The sequence below is a fragment of the Myotis davidii genome, unplaced genomic scaffold (assembly GCF_000327345.1).
Source record: "Myotis davidii unplaced genomic scaffold, ASM32734v1 scaffold980, whole genome shotgun sequence".
In the NCBI taxonomy this organism is placed as follows: domain Eukaryota; kingdom Metazoa; phylum Chordata; class Mammalia; order Chiroptera; family Vespertilionidae; genus Myotis; species Myotis davidii.
Genome location: NW_006292236.1, coordinates 149,092 through 162,701, shown reverse-complemented (window position 1 = coordinate 162,701; position 13,610 = coordinate 149,092). Strand labels below are relative to the sequence as shown.

The window sequence follows — 13,610 nt, the reverse complement described above, 5'->3', positions numbered from 1 at the left end:
TTTAATAGAAAAAAAATCACTCCTATGATAAACTCGTTTAAAGCCTTAAAGAGTGATTATTTTTAATAAAATGGGAATAAGTTGTATAATTTATTTGACTTTATTTGTATTTTAAAAAGATTACATCATCACTCTCTAAGTTCTGATGGCTGTATGATTTAACTACCATTCAGAAAAAGATATAATGTTCCTTAAAGATTCCTAATTTTCACCTAAAAATTTTTGAAGGGAATGTATTTTTTAAGTTAAACTGGAAATTAAAATGAAAACAATAATATACAATGATCTGTTTGGTGGGCTTTCTAAGAATACCTCTAACACAAATAGGATCCAGTTGTATTCAGACTGTCACAGTAGGCTAACTAGTTATAAATAAAAAGGCATTTCTAAAGTGAAACTTTATTTGAGAACAATATCTTCAATATTTGAACATAAGTACAAATATGATTTTAGGTTCCTTAAGGGGGTTGGCAAATAAATATATATAGACAGTTGGTATCTTTACAATTTTTGACACGAAGTATAATAATTATCATGAACTGACATGATGTATTATGCTAACATGTGCATTTCAAACTTGAAAGATTTTACAGTACCTTATTTAACATCAAGGCAATTGACAAAGGATTTCTGAAGAGCAAATTTTAAATGCTATGGCAGAACTGTGAGCTTTTCCAGAAATTCAAAACATGCAAATGCATCCCAAAAGGCAAACACACAAAGCATTCAAGACCACCATCTTCCACAAATGTTATAAATAAAAGCAAATTTTAAAAGACTATGTCATGAATTTACATTTTTAAAGGCGTTAGAGGGACGGAAAGACTGAGGTCATGCAAAATGGCACCCACAAGCATTCTGGATTAGGTACAGCTTTCACACCGCCAACATTATGATGGGCCCGATCACCGACAGTGGGTGTGTTTTATTCAGACACCACAGGAATAAAAACCAACCAAGCACATATAAATGGTAATGCAACTTTCTTAAGACAGACAGTATGTTGAAGCTAAAATTATAATTTTAAAGAATTTTATTACACACAAAATGGCAAACCAAAAATGTTGAAAAAGAACTATAAAATTTTTAAAAAATTTAAAAAATTATATAACACAATAGGGATTATCCAAAACAAACCTGACACCAGCTTACAGATTACCTTCAAACAAGTTAGGAATGTTTGAGTATAAATATCAGAGCTTTAACAAACATCAGAAATATGGATATAGCATTATTTGAGATGCCGTATTTATAATATTTGAAAATTGAAAATGACCTAAATTCTAGCAATACCAAACTGGGTCCGTCATACTCTGGAATATTAAAGAGTTAAAGAGCTAAATCTAAATATACCTATAGTGATTTAAAAAAAAAAGAGAGATCTCCAACTTTAAACAAAAAACAAGTATAATGTGATCCTATTTATGTTTTTAAAAACTCACACTGTGTTCACATTTTTGAGAATATGAAAAAGTCTGGGTGGGTAAAGGCCACACTTTTTCCCTCCAAGGAGTAGGAAGTGGGTCAGGTAAGAGCACAAAGAGAAACTTTCTGTTTATTCTACAAACTTCTGTGGTATTTGAGCCTTTTACAAAGAAAACATATTATTTCTGTAGTTTAACAGACAAATGTAAAGAAATGGAAATGCTGTGAAACCCTTTTATCCTACCCACATGGGACAGACGTATACGAGATGCACATCTCTTAGCCTGTGCCTCCTTGAACTTCTTACCCCCTGGCATTTCACAGAGCTATTAGTGGGATAGTTTTTTGCCTCCTCCATCTTCAGTGGGCAGGGATTTTGTTGTGCTCATGCCTGCATTTCAACTATGCAGTTGGCGCAGAGCACATTAAGTTGTTATTGATGTGATTGCCACTATAAGCACATCAGAAAATGAAATGAACAAACCTATGCTTTGCGGTTTGTCCTCCAAAGAACAATCTTGTTTTTATAATAATTTTTGTAAAATATCAGCTGCTCAAAGAATTCTACCTTTAAAAAGAAAAAATCTTTTGCTTTAAAAATTATTGTATTTAGAACCTTTGAAATATAAATTTTGTTCCCAGTCCAAATAATACAATTTCAAATAAGTGTGATTTTTTAAATGTTTGTCACTTAGTATTTTATACGTACAAAAAATTGACATTGTATGTAGAAGATACTAAAAATTGTGGCTACTACATTCAATATTAAAATAATTTAAATCAATCAGACAAAATGCCGTGTTTTGGGCACACTGTTTACCTAATATAATTTCCAAAATGTATATTTTGCTTTTAAAGAAAAACGAATGACCCGTTTAGAGGTTAAGGGTACTAATATAATTTGTCTTATATTGATTTCCTAAAAATATAGATTATTTCTCTCTGATCATTAATTTAAGCCTTTATAATGCAGCTTATAATGTTTTGCTAAGTATGCAGAACAACAGCACCCTGGCATGACAAGGCTGAAACACAAATTTTAATTCTCTGGTGTTAGCTCAGCAACAACATACGCATGCACAGGACTGTGAGAGACTAAACCACAAGGCATCGCCACCTGGCCCACTTAATGAAGTATGGCAAGTGGTTGAGAAGGCTGAATGTGTAGAAGGAATAGCGAGTAATCTCTGTCACAGTCCACGCGACCAGAAACAGCACCACACTCTCCTCATTCTGGATCTGCAGAATGACAGGGAAATCCACAGTGTTGTTGGAGCTTGAGCTTTTTTCTCCATGAAGATATTGTATCTTAATTATTTACGGTGTGTCTTTTATTATAATGGAATGGTAGGGTCAGACAGATGTAATACAGAAAACTAATGCAGTCACCACCACGTAATTCATTATAAACACACAACTTCAGTGTGTCCTCAGCACAGGAATGGTCACCTTTGTACTGGATTCTCTCTCACAATTCACTCCAGCCAATAACTCAGCTATCTCAGGGCAACATCGCCCCCTCAAAACAGCATGGGAACAATCTAACCCTCCGGCTTCCTATTAGTCATCACATCAGACCCATTCTACTGTAGCACGAACTCTTGAATCTGCCCACTCATCTCTGGCCCTGCTACCAGGGCCTTATCATCTCTCATCCAGACTATCGGGACAGCCTCCTGACAAATCTCTCCACTGCTTTATTCTCTTCATGGGTGAAAGTTTTCTCTTAAAAGCAAAACAAAGAAGCAAACAAACAAAATTGGAGGCAGCTAGTCCTGAGATTTGAGTCTCATTGGTTTCCCACTATTTAAGAGGAAAGGATACAATCCTACCACCTGAGCATGAAGTTCAAGGTTCTTTATAATCTGAGCTCGGAAATCTCTCTAACTTCATCTGCAAACATTTGATCCAACCCCACCCCAAACTCCTACCCCAAATCCCCAACACCTCTCTCTGGTAACACTAAATTTGGTATTCTTTCCAGAACATGCTCCTAACACTTATGCCTTAACACATGCTATTCCCTCTAACTAGAATGCTAATCCCTAGAAAACCCCTTCTCATCTCATATTTTAAGATCCAGCTAAAATATCACACCCTCTGGAAAACTTTTCCCAAACAATTCCTTTCACCCTGAGCAGTTATTTGCTCACTTTCCTTGTTCTCACAGTATTTTGTTCATATCTGTATTATAACACTTGCCAATTTTGTACTAAAATTTGTCTGCCTGACTCTTGTATCCCTATCAATAGTCAACTTATACATTCTTTCCTCAGGGAGCCTTCCTTCACTCCCTAGGTCAGGCTAAGTCCCGAAGTATATTGCCATGCATGCTGGTCTCTTGGTTCAAAGCACTAATGTTAATATAATGAAAGAATTATTTGTGCAACAACTAGTCTAGTGCCCGTATCTATCCCAATCACAGGCTCTGTGAGGCAGGAACTCTATTTGCATTACTAATAGCCAGATCCCCAGCATGTTGGCTGGGACTGCCTTATTCATTGTAAATCCAGAAATTAACACAGTGCCAGGTGTATAGAATGCACTCGATAAATGTTGGTTGAATTAATTGAAGAGTTGGACAAAATTAAATAGTACTATTAAGGTAGAGATCCTCTGGAGGATTAAAAAAAAAAGAGCAAGCAGATGGATCTTTTTTCTCTTTGGGGACTAGCCACCTTTACTTGTCCTCAAATTCTTTTCTCCAGTTAATGTTGGCCACCCTGTCTTTTCTTTCTTCTTTCTCAGTCTTCAGACTCTTTGTGGTCCTGGCCCAGCTGTTATATTCATTCCCTGTCCAGAATAGTCTCTCTTTTATTCTGTTAATGTCCGACCCCTGCTTTTAAACTACGCGGCAATCTGAATTAAAAGTCTGGCTCTCCATGTGGCACGCACTCATTGCTCTCTGTATGGCAGTCACTGGTTAGGGACCAGATGGATGGAGTAAGTTGAGTGAAAGATACTGGTCAAGAGGGCTGGAGTGTAGAGTAATAAAAGGGCAGAAGGTCAACAATCTGTCCCCATGCAGACGGGGGGGGGAGGGGGGAGGCAGTGAGTCCTGCAGGCAATGGAAGGGAGGTTAAGTATCATCCCAAGTAGAGAAAGGCATCTGAGGAATGGAAAGGAGGCCAGAGATCTGTCCTCAAGTAGACAGGAGACTCCAGAGGCTGTCAAGAAGGTCAGAAGGGCCCATCTGGGAAATGTTTGTCATGGGTTTAAAAGGCCCAATGTCTTGACATAGTAAGCACGTGTTTGTTTGTCTAAAAGGGTTTAAGCCATTAACTAGATCCGGGTCCCTCTCCTGTCATGCCTCAATATATAACGTGCTTGTTTTCCCTAAGTTCCTTAACCCTTCTAACTTTTTGTCTTTGATATTTGTTCATATCTCCAGAACTACATTTACTTTTATGTGTGTTGCTACACTCAATGCTAAATGAGGAAACATAAATGGTTTACACTGACAAGTTCAAATTACATAAACAAAGACAATATACATAACTTCAGTAGAGAATTTTCAGTTAAGCATTTGACAGAATAGTAATATTAATTTTAAAAACTGGAACACACCAGAGAGTATATTATGAGTATAAAATGCTAATATTTGGTTTTGCTTGTGTTTCAAAGTTATTCTACTAATTCGTTGAGTCAATGGACAAACACACTTAAATCAAAACCCAAGCTTTCTTTTTCCAATGATTCTGCTTCCTGAAATATACCAGTACTAATATTTTAGATTCCTATTAATAAAAGAGCTGTCTTGCAGGCTCAAGTAGAGAACATGTTCGTGTCACTTACTGGTTTTATGCTATGAGTAATGAGCCACACCATAAAGATTCTGGAACTGACTTGGACCCCAGCCACAAGCACAGAAGTAGGTACAATTCCTTAAAGAAAAAAACAAGTCAACCATTGTCTTCAAGGTAATTTATACCAAATAAAAAATTAAATAAAAAACTCACCAATTAAACAGTGGACTATCTGTAAGCAAATAAAAAAAAATCACAAGTCAGTACCATACAACATAAAATAAATCCTAGTTGACATTGATTTTAAATGAATCTGTAAGTGGTATGTAATCAGCAAAATTGCTTTTGCTAACAAATATATTTTCAAATAAATATTACAATGACAAAAAATAGAATCATTGAAAACTTACCTCAAGCAAGGCAAATGTCTGGAAAAATTTAAGTGTCTTCTGAATACTTTTATATAAACCTTTGTGTGTTCCTTTTTCCATATAAAAACGCACCATGGTAATAGCTAGAACCAACCACCTAGAGAAAATGAAAGTATTTTATAAAATGTTGTCAAAATGAATACAACTAATCTTCCTATAAAGAATGCCATAATTCAAATAATGATAACATGTATGTCCTATGCTCTCAATTTGTTATTCTGTTTTTAAAACCTGAGGAAGAAATAACAAATATTACTTTTACATGAACTCTTAAAGGGAATGAACAGAACATATTTGCAACCAACTACGTACAAATGTCAAACAATGTCAAATATGTATCTTTGTTTCCACCAGGTAAACTGACAGACTGAAAAAAATCAGGTTTATTACCAAAAATGAACTTACTATAAAGCATTTAGTAATCATATAGTGACTTCTTAAGGTAAAAAGCTGTGTAAGTATGTACTTTATACAAATACATAACTATATATAATTATAAGTAAAGTCATTAATAAGAATCAATTAATATTTTTATAATTTTCATTAAATAAAAACGATCGCTGTGTCACACAACCCCAAATCTAAGGGACACAGCAAAAGCAGTCCTGAGAGGGAAGTTTATAGCATTACAAGCCTACATCAAGAAATAAGGAAAAGCTCAAATGAATGATCTAACCCTAAATCTAAAAGAATCAGAAAGACAATAACAAGAAAATCCCAGAGTAAATAGAAGAAAAGAAATTATAAAGATCAGAGTGGAGATAAATGACATACAGACTAAAAACTAATAATAATAATAATACAAAAGGTCAATGAAACCAAGAGCTTGTTTTTTGAAAATATAAACAAGATTGATGAACCTTTAGCCAGGCTTATCCCACTTCTAGGAATATATCCCAAGAAACTAGAAACACCAATCAGAAAGGATATATGCCTCCCTATGTTCATAGCAGCACACTTTACCATAGCTAAGATTTGGAATCAGCCCAAGTGTCCATCAGATGAGTGGATTAAAAAACTTGGGCACATCTACACAATGGAATACTATGCTGCTGTAAAAAAAGAAGGAGTTCTTACCATTTGCAACAGCATGGATGGAACTGAAGAGTGAAGTATCCATCTTATATAAATACTGCTGTTGGAAACTTTAACCCTGATAGTATGGCTTCTGTCTTAAACAATAAGGAAAATAAGACAACTCCCATTCCAGAGAGGCCGTAAACTATGCCCCAGACAGAGCTGTCAGTGCTGACACCCAGACAGTTGCCAGGCCTTCCCAGCACGCAGGCCTTCTTTCTCAGAAGGCCCGGAAGTCTCATTCCAAATTTGAGAGACAAAGGACTGGAAAAAGGATAAATAAAGAGAGTTTCCTCCATATTGGGGGCCCAGAACTTAAAAGACACATATTTCTCTGGGCCTGCACCGAATTTAATAAAAAAATGTAACTCCTGTAGTCGGCACTGCAGTTCAGCCTCTGCTTCGGCAGGGTGCTGTAACTGTAGTCACTGGCCAGCTTAATAAAGGCTCCTAAATCTTGATCTGAGTCCCTGGTGGTCGCCTCTGCGGGTCGCCCCATTACAAAGAGCATTATACTAAGTGAAATAAGTCAGTCAGAGAAAGATAAATATCACATGATCTCACTCATTTATGGAATATTTATGGAATATAATGCACAACATAAACCGAGGAACAAAAACAGATTTAGAGACAGAGAAGCATCAATCAGATGCTCAAACTTCAGAGGAAAGGTACGGGAGGGTGGGGGTAAGGGGGAGAGATCAACCAAAGGACTTGTATGCATGCATATAAGCATAAGCGATGGACGCAGACAACAGGGGGTGAGGGTGAGGGCAGGACTAGGGGGGTGGGAGACAATGGGGGGATAAGGACACATTTGCAATACCTTAATCAATAAAGAAAAAACAGAAACAAATAGAAAAGATCCAAGTCAATAAAATCAGAAGTAACAACTGACATCACAGAAATACTATGAACAATCATATGCCAACAAACTGAACAACCTGGATCAAGTGGACAAATTCCTAGAAACACACAATCTTCCAAAACTCGATCAGGAAGAATCTGAAAACCAGAATAGGCCAATGACAACTAATGAAATTGAAGCAGTAATCAAAACACTCGCAGCAAACAAAAGTCTTGGATCAGATGGCTTCACCGGCAAGTTTTACCAAACATTCAAAGGAGAACTAATACCTATCCTCCTCAAACTATTACAAAAAATTCAAGAGGAGGGAATTTAAGCTCTTTTAACAAGGCCAGCATTATCCTAATTCTAAAACTAGATAAAGATACTGTACTACAAAGAAAGAAAATAACAACCCAATATCCCTGATGAACATAGATGCTAAAATCCTCAACCAAATATTAACAAATCAGATCTAGCAATACATTAAAAAGATCATACACCATGACCAAGTGGAATTTATTCTGGAGATGCAAGGCTGGTACAATATTCACAAATCAATAAACATGATACATCACATAAACCAAATGAAGGATAAAAATCACATGATCATATCAATAGATGCAGAAAAAGCATTCGACAAAGTCAACACCCATTTATGATAAAAACTCTCAGCAAAGTGGGAATAGAGGGGTCATACCTCAACATAAAAAAGCCATATATTGCAAACCTACAGCCAATATCATACTCAATGGGCAAAAATTCAAAACGTTTCCTTTAAGATCAGGAACAAAACAGGGATGTCCACTTTCACCATTCTTATTCCACATAGTACTGGAAGTCCTAGCCCCAACAATCAGACAAGAAGGAAAAATAAAAGGCATCCAAATCAGAAAGGCAAGAGTAAAACAGTCATTATTTGCAGATGACATGATATTATAGATAGAAAATCCTAAAGACTCCACCAAACAAAAAACTAGTAGATTTAATAAATGAATTTGGCAAAGTATCAGGATACGAAATTAATATCCAGAAATCAATGGCATTTTTATACACCAATAATGAACTGTCAGGAAGAGAAACTAAGAAAAAAAAAAAACAATTTACCACTGCAACAAAATAATAAGATACCTGGGAAGAAACTTAACCCAGGAGGTAAGAGACCTATACTCAGAAAACTATAGGACACTGAAAAAGGGAAGAGAGGAAGATACAAATAAGTGGAAACATATACCTTGTTCATGTACTGGAAGAATTAGTATCATTAAAATATCATAATACCAGCCAGAACCGGTTTGGCACAGTGGATAGAGCGTTGACCTGTGGACTGAAAGGTCCCAGGTTCGATTCCAGTCAAGGGCATGTACCTTGGTTGCGGGCACATCCCCGGTAGGGCGCGTGTAGGAGGCAGCTGATCGATGTTTCTCTCTCATCGTAAAATATATTAAAAAAATAAAAAAAAATAAAATATCATAATACCAAAAACAATCTATGCATTCAATTCAATACCATTAAAATACCAACGGCATATTTCACAGATCTAGAACAAATATTCCAAAAAGGTATATGGAATCAAAAAAGACCCCGAATAGCCTCAGCAATCTTGAGAAAGAACAAAGTTGGAGGGATCACAATATAAGACATCAAACTACAGTGGGGCCTTGACTTACGAGTTTAATTTGTTCTGTGACGGAGCTCATAACTCAAATTACTCGTAAGTCAAATCAACAGTGAACGAGTGAGACACGTGATGCTGGGCTGATGTTGTGGCGTTCACTGTGATGTTCACTGCGCCAACTAGCGGTGGGGTATCTGAAGCTGGCTCATAACCCGAATTTTAGCTCGCAACTCAAAGCAAAAAAATCGGCTGAGAGACGGCTCGAATCTCAAAAAACTCGTTAGTCGGGACACTCGTAAGTCAAGGCCCTACTGTATACTACAAAGCCACTGTAATAAAAAGAGCCTGGTACTGATGCGAGAATAGGCATATACAGTAGATCAATGCAACAGAACAGAGACCCCAGAATTCGACCCATGCGAATATGTTCAATTAATATTTGACAAAGAAGGCAAGAGCACACGATGGAGTAAAGACAGTCTCTGCATAAATGGTGTTGGGAAAATTGGACAAATACATGCAAAAAAGATGAAACTAGACCACCAACTTACACAAAGACTAAACTCAAAATGGATAAAAGACTCAAATGTAAGTCACGAAACCATAAAAATCCTAAAAGAAAACATAGGCAGTGAAATCTTAGATGTCTTACATAGCAGAATTTTCACTCATACATCTCCTAGGGCAAAAGAAACAAAGGAAAAAATAAACAAATGGGAATACATCAAGCTAAAAAGCATCTGCATAGCAAAAGAAACCATCAAAATGAAAAGGGAACCCAAAGTATGGAAGACATATTTGCCAATGACACATCTGATAAGGAATTAATTTCCACAATATGCAAACAACTCATACAATTTAACACCAGGAAGACAATGTTCAGCAAATGATTAGCACGTGATTACATCGAATTGCACATGGTAATTGGTTCTGTTGTCCCATGGTGTGACTTTCTACAGCAGTTTTATCACATTTCAGCCTATGTTCCCAGGGGCACTAAGCCATGCTGCAAGAGTGTGTATTTGTTTACTCACAGTGACTGATGAATGCACACTTTCACTAGACTTATTCAGCTTAAATGTAAATTACTGTGATGCATATGGAAAACTTTTCTGTGAAATTAAACTTTTCATGCTTATTTTTAATTAGACAAAGTGTCTACATAAGGAAAAACTAATTTGTCAATCTCTTATCATACATATTCAGAAAACGTACTTTATTATGTAATGGACTTGCAGCTTTAACAGATACCCCCTTGCCCGAATGAATCGAGGTTTTACTATATTTTTAAATAGCATGACATGAAAATCCATGCATTATAACATTATAATAAGTTTCACTGTTGCTCTATAGGTGGCAGTATTGTACCAACTAGTATAGTATGATAACACACCTGTTTAAAATAAAGGAAATTAACACTGGGGTTAGAAAGGGCCACTGAACCATCTGCTAACCTCTCATCTGTTTTTCAGATTACTCGGACCTAATCTGACCTAATTAGTGCTCTCTCCTTAACTCCTACCATCACAACCTCTCCTAAGTGCCCTACCTTTATCTAATTTTGGACTTCCTACATCCATCAGTTTCGAAAGTGTAATAAAACCAAAAGTATTCCAAAAACTATTATAGCTTCTGCATTTAGAAATTCTTTTCTGAAAAGTTGTGAGTTTTTATTAATATGCCAGAGCTATTGATTACCCAAACACTAACCCAAATGGATACATTCAGTCTTTGATAAAATACTCTCTTGGGAAAATATAAACATGTATTCCATTTGTAGAAGGTTCCTTGCTTACTTGCTTAATTCATCTGTGTATTCATTCATCTTTAGGTTCAACATTTATTGCTGAGCCAGATAGTGTGCTGGATGCTGGGGAATTAGAGGTAAACAGGATAGTTCTTACCTCAAGGAACTAAATTAGTAAGTGGAGACAACAGAACAGGGCTGTAACAGGAGATATATGCCATCACGTGCTAAACACAGGGCCTTGCTCTCATGCGAGTATGGCTACAATGACCCCGAAAAACTCTATAGAGAGAGGAGCTTTCCTCCAGCTGTCTTCTCATGCTTCTTTCTCTCCTGAGATTTCTTGGAGATCACCTGCTCCTTGAAAACCTGATTATCTATATCTCCTTTAAAAAAAAATTAAACACTGCTTTTTAAATTTTTATTACAAACATATACAAAGACATAGAGAATGGTATAATGTGCCCATTGCCCACCTTCAAACCACTGTCTGTGCATCTTGCTTCATCCAAACCTCTCTTCATTTCTCTCCCACCATCACTCTCCCCTCATTATTTTGAATCAAATCATACATCCTATAATTCATAAATGCTTATTATGCACCTCTAAGCGTGTTGTTTTTAACCAACATAACCATAATACCATTATCCCATTTTTAATCCTCACTCAAGGATATGATTTTATTGATTTGAGAGAGAGGGAGGGAGGAGAGAGAGAGAGAGAGAAACATCGATGTACCCCAACTGGAGATCAAACCTGAAACCTTCTGGTTTACTGGGTGCCCCAACCAACTGAGCCACCGAGCCAGGGCTACCACTATCCCATTATCCCATTTTTTAAAATAAACAATAACTTCTTAAATCACAAAATAGTCAGGATACAAATTTCCTCAATTGTCTCATAAATTTTTACATCATGATTGAAATAAAAATCATACATAGTTGCTATGAATTTTTTTTTTAATCTTCACCGGAGGATATGTTTTCATTGATTTTTTTTACAGAGAGAGGAAGGGAGAGAGAAACTTCGATTAGTTGCCTCCCGTATGTGTCCCAACTAGAGATCGAACCTGCAGCCTAGGTATGTTCCCTATCCAGAAACTGAATCCTCAACTTTTTAGTGTACAGGACATGCTCCAATCAACTGAGCCATCTGGCCAGGACTAGTTGCTATGTCTTTTATGCCTCTTTTAATGTACTAATGGCCCGGTGCATGAAATTCATGCACGGGAGCAGGTGTTCCTCAGCCCAGCCTGCACCCTCTCCAATCTGGGACCCCTCAGGGGATATCTGACTGCTGGTTTAGGCCCGATCCAAACCGGCAGTCAGATATCCCTTTCACAATCTGGGACTGCTGGCTCCTAACCACTCACCTGCCTGCCTGCCTGGTTGTCCCTAACCATTCTGCCTGCCGGCCTGCTTGCCCCCAACTATCCCCCCCCGCCAGCCTGCTCCACCCCAACTGCCCCCCCTGCTGGCCTGCTCACCCCTAACTGCCCCCCTGCCAGCCTGCTCGCCCCCAACCGCCCCCCCTGTGGGCCTGATCAACCCCAATTGCCCTCCCCTGCTGGCCTGATTGCCCCTAACCTCCTCTGCCTCAGCCCTGCCACCATGGCTTTGTCCAGGACGTCTGGAAGGTCTCCTGGTCTAATTCGCATATTACCCTTTTATTAGTATAGATAGGTTTCCCCTCACTCCCTCCCTCTTACAATTTTTCTGTTGAAGAAACGAGTGGTTTGTCCCGTAGGGTTACCTGAATCTGGGTTGTACTAATCAAATACCCACAAGTCATTTATTATATTCTATCCCCTATAGTTCCTGTAAATTGATAGTTCTAGGGCAGCCGTGGGCAAACTATGGCCCGCGGGCCGAATCCGGCCCGTTTGAAATGAATAAAACTAAAAAAAAAAGACCGTACCCTTTTATGTAATGATATTTACTTTGAATTTATATTAGTTCACACAAACACTCCATCCATGCTTTTGTTCCGGCCCTCCGGTCCAGTTTAAGAACCCATTGTGGTCCTCGAGTCAAAAAGTTTGCCCACCCCTGTTCTAGGAGCTTGATCATACAGATTCACGTTCCAGGCTAATTCACAGGCTGTGTTGTGTACTTCTCTAGGGAGTACATAATTTCTCACTGTTTCTCTTGTCTGTGATATTAGCCATCATTGATAATGATTGTCCAGATCCATTATTTTAGCAGTTATTGAAAAATGATATTCTAATTTTATCATTTCTTCTTTATACAGTACGTCCTTTAATGTATCCACTAGGAGGCATGTACCAGCAATGGTCTTGGACATTCATACCATCCGTACTTTCATATATTATTCACTGACACCTCCAAATTTCCTTTCCTAGACTAAACTGAAACTTTCATTTAGCAACCAATCCATGTTTTAACCTTTAAGACCTGCTGTTTGAGAGACACTATAAAGAGAATGAAAAGCTAAGCCACAGCTTGAACAAAATATTTACAAGTCACGCCGTAACCGGTTTGGCTCAGTGGACAGAGCGTTGGCCTGCAGACTGAAGGATCCCAGGTTCGATTCCGGTCAAGGGCATGTACCTTGGTTGCGGGCACATCCCCAGTAGGGGGTGTGCAGGAGGCAGCTGATCAATGTTTCTCTCTCATTGGTGTTTCTAATTCTCTATCCCTCTCCTTTCCTCTCTGTAAAAAATCAATAAAAATATATTAAAAAAAAAAAACAAGGAGTG

General features: G+C 37.5%; 1 protein-coding gene across 1 annotated transcript in view; it reads right to left on the bottom strand.

Annotated features, from left to right (window-relative positions):
* HACD1 (3-hydroxyacyl-CoA dehydratase 1) overlaps positions 1–13,610 on the bottom strand; it is a 47,903-nt gene that overhangs the window by 6,912 nt on the left and 27,381 nt on the right. Inside the window, exons 3-6 of the mRNA XM_015565283.1 lie at positions 5,582–5,699; positions 5,385–5,403; positions 5,221–5,309; positions 2,543–2,664 (exon numbers count right to left, since the gene is read on the bottom strand). Coding sequence (XP_015420769.1) covers positions 2,543–2,664; positions 5,221–5,309; positions 5,385–5,403; positions 5,582–5,699 — 348 coding nt within the window. The remainder of the gene's footprint in view (positions 1–2,542; positions 2,665–5,220; positions 5,310–5,384; positions 5,404–5,581; positions 5,700–13,610) is intronic.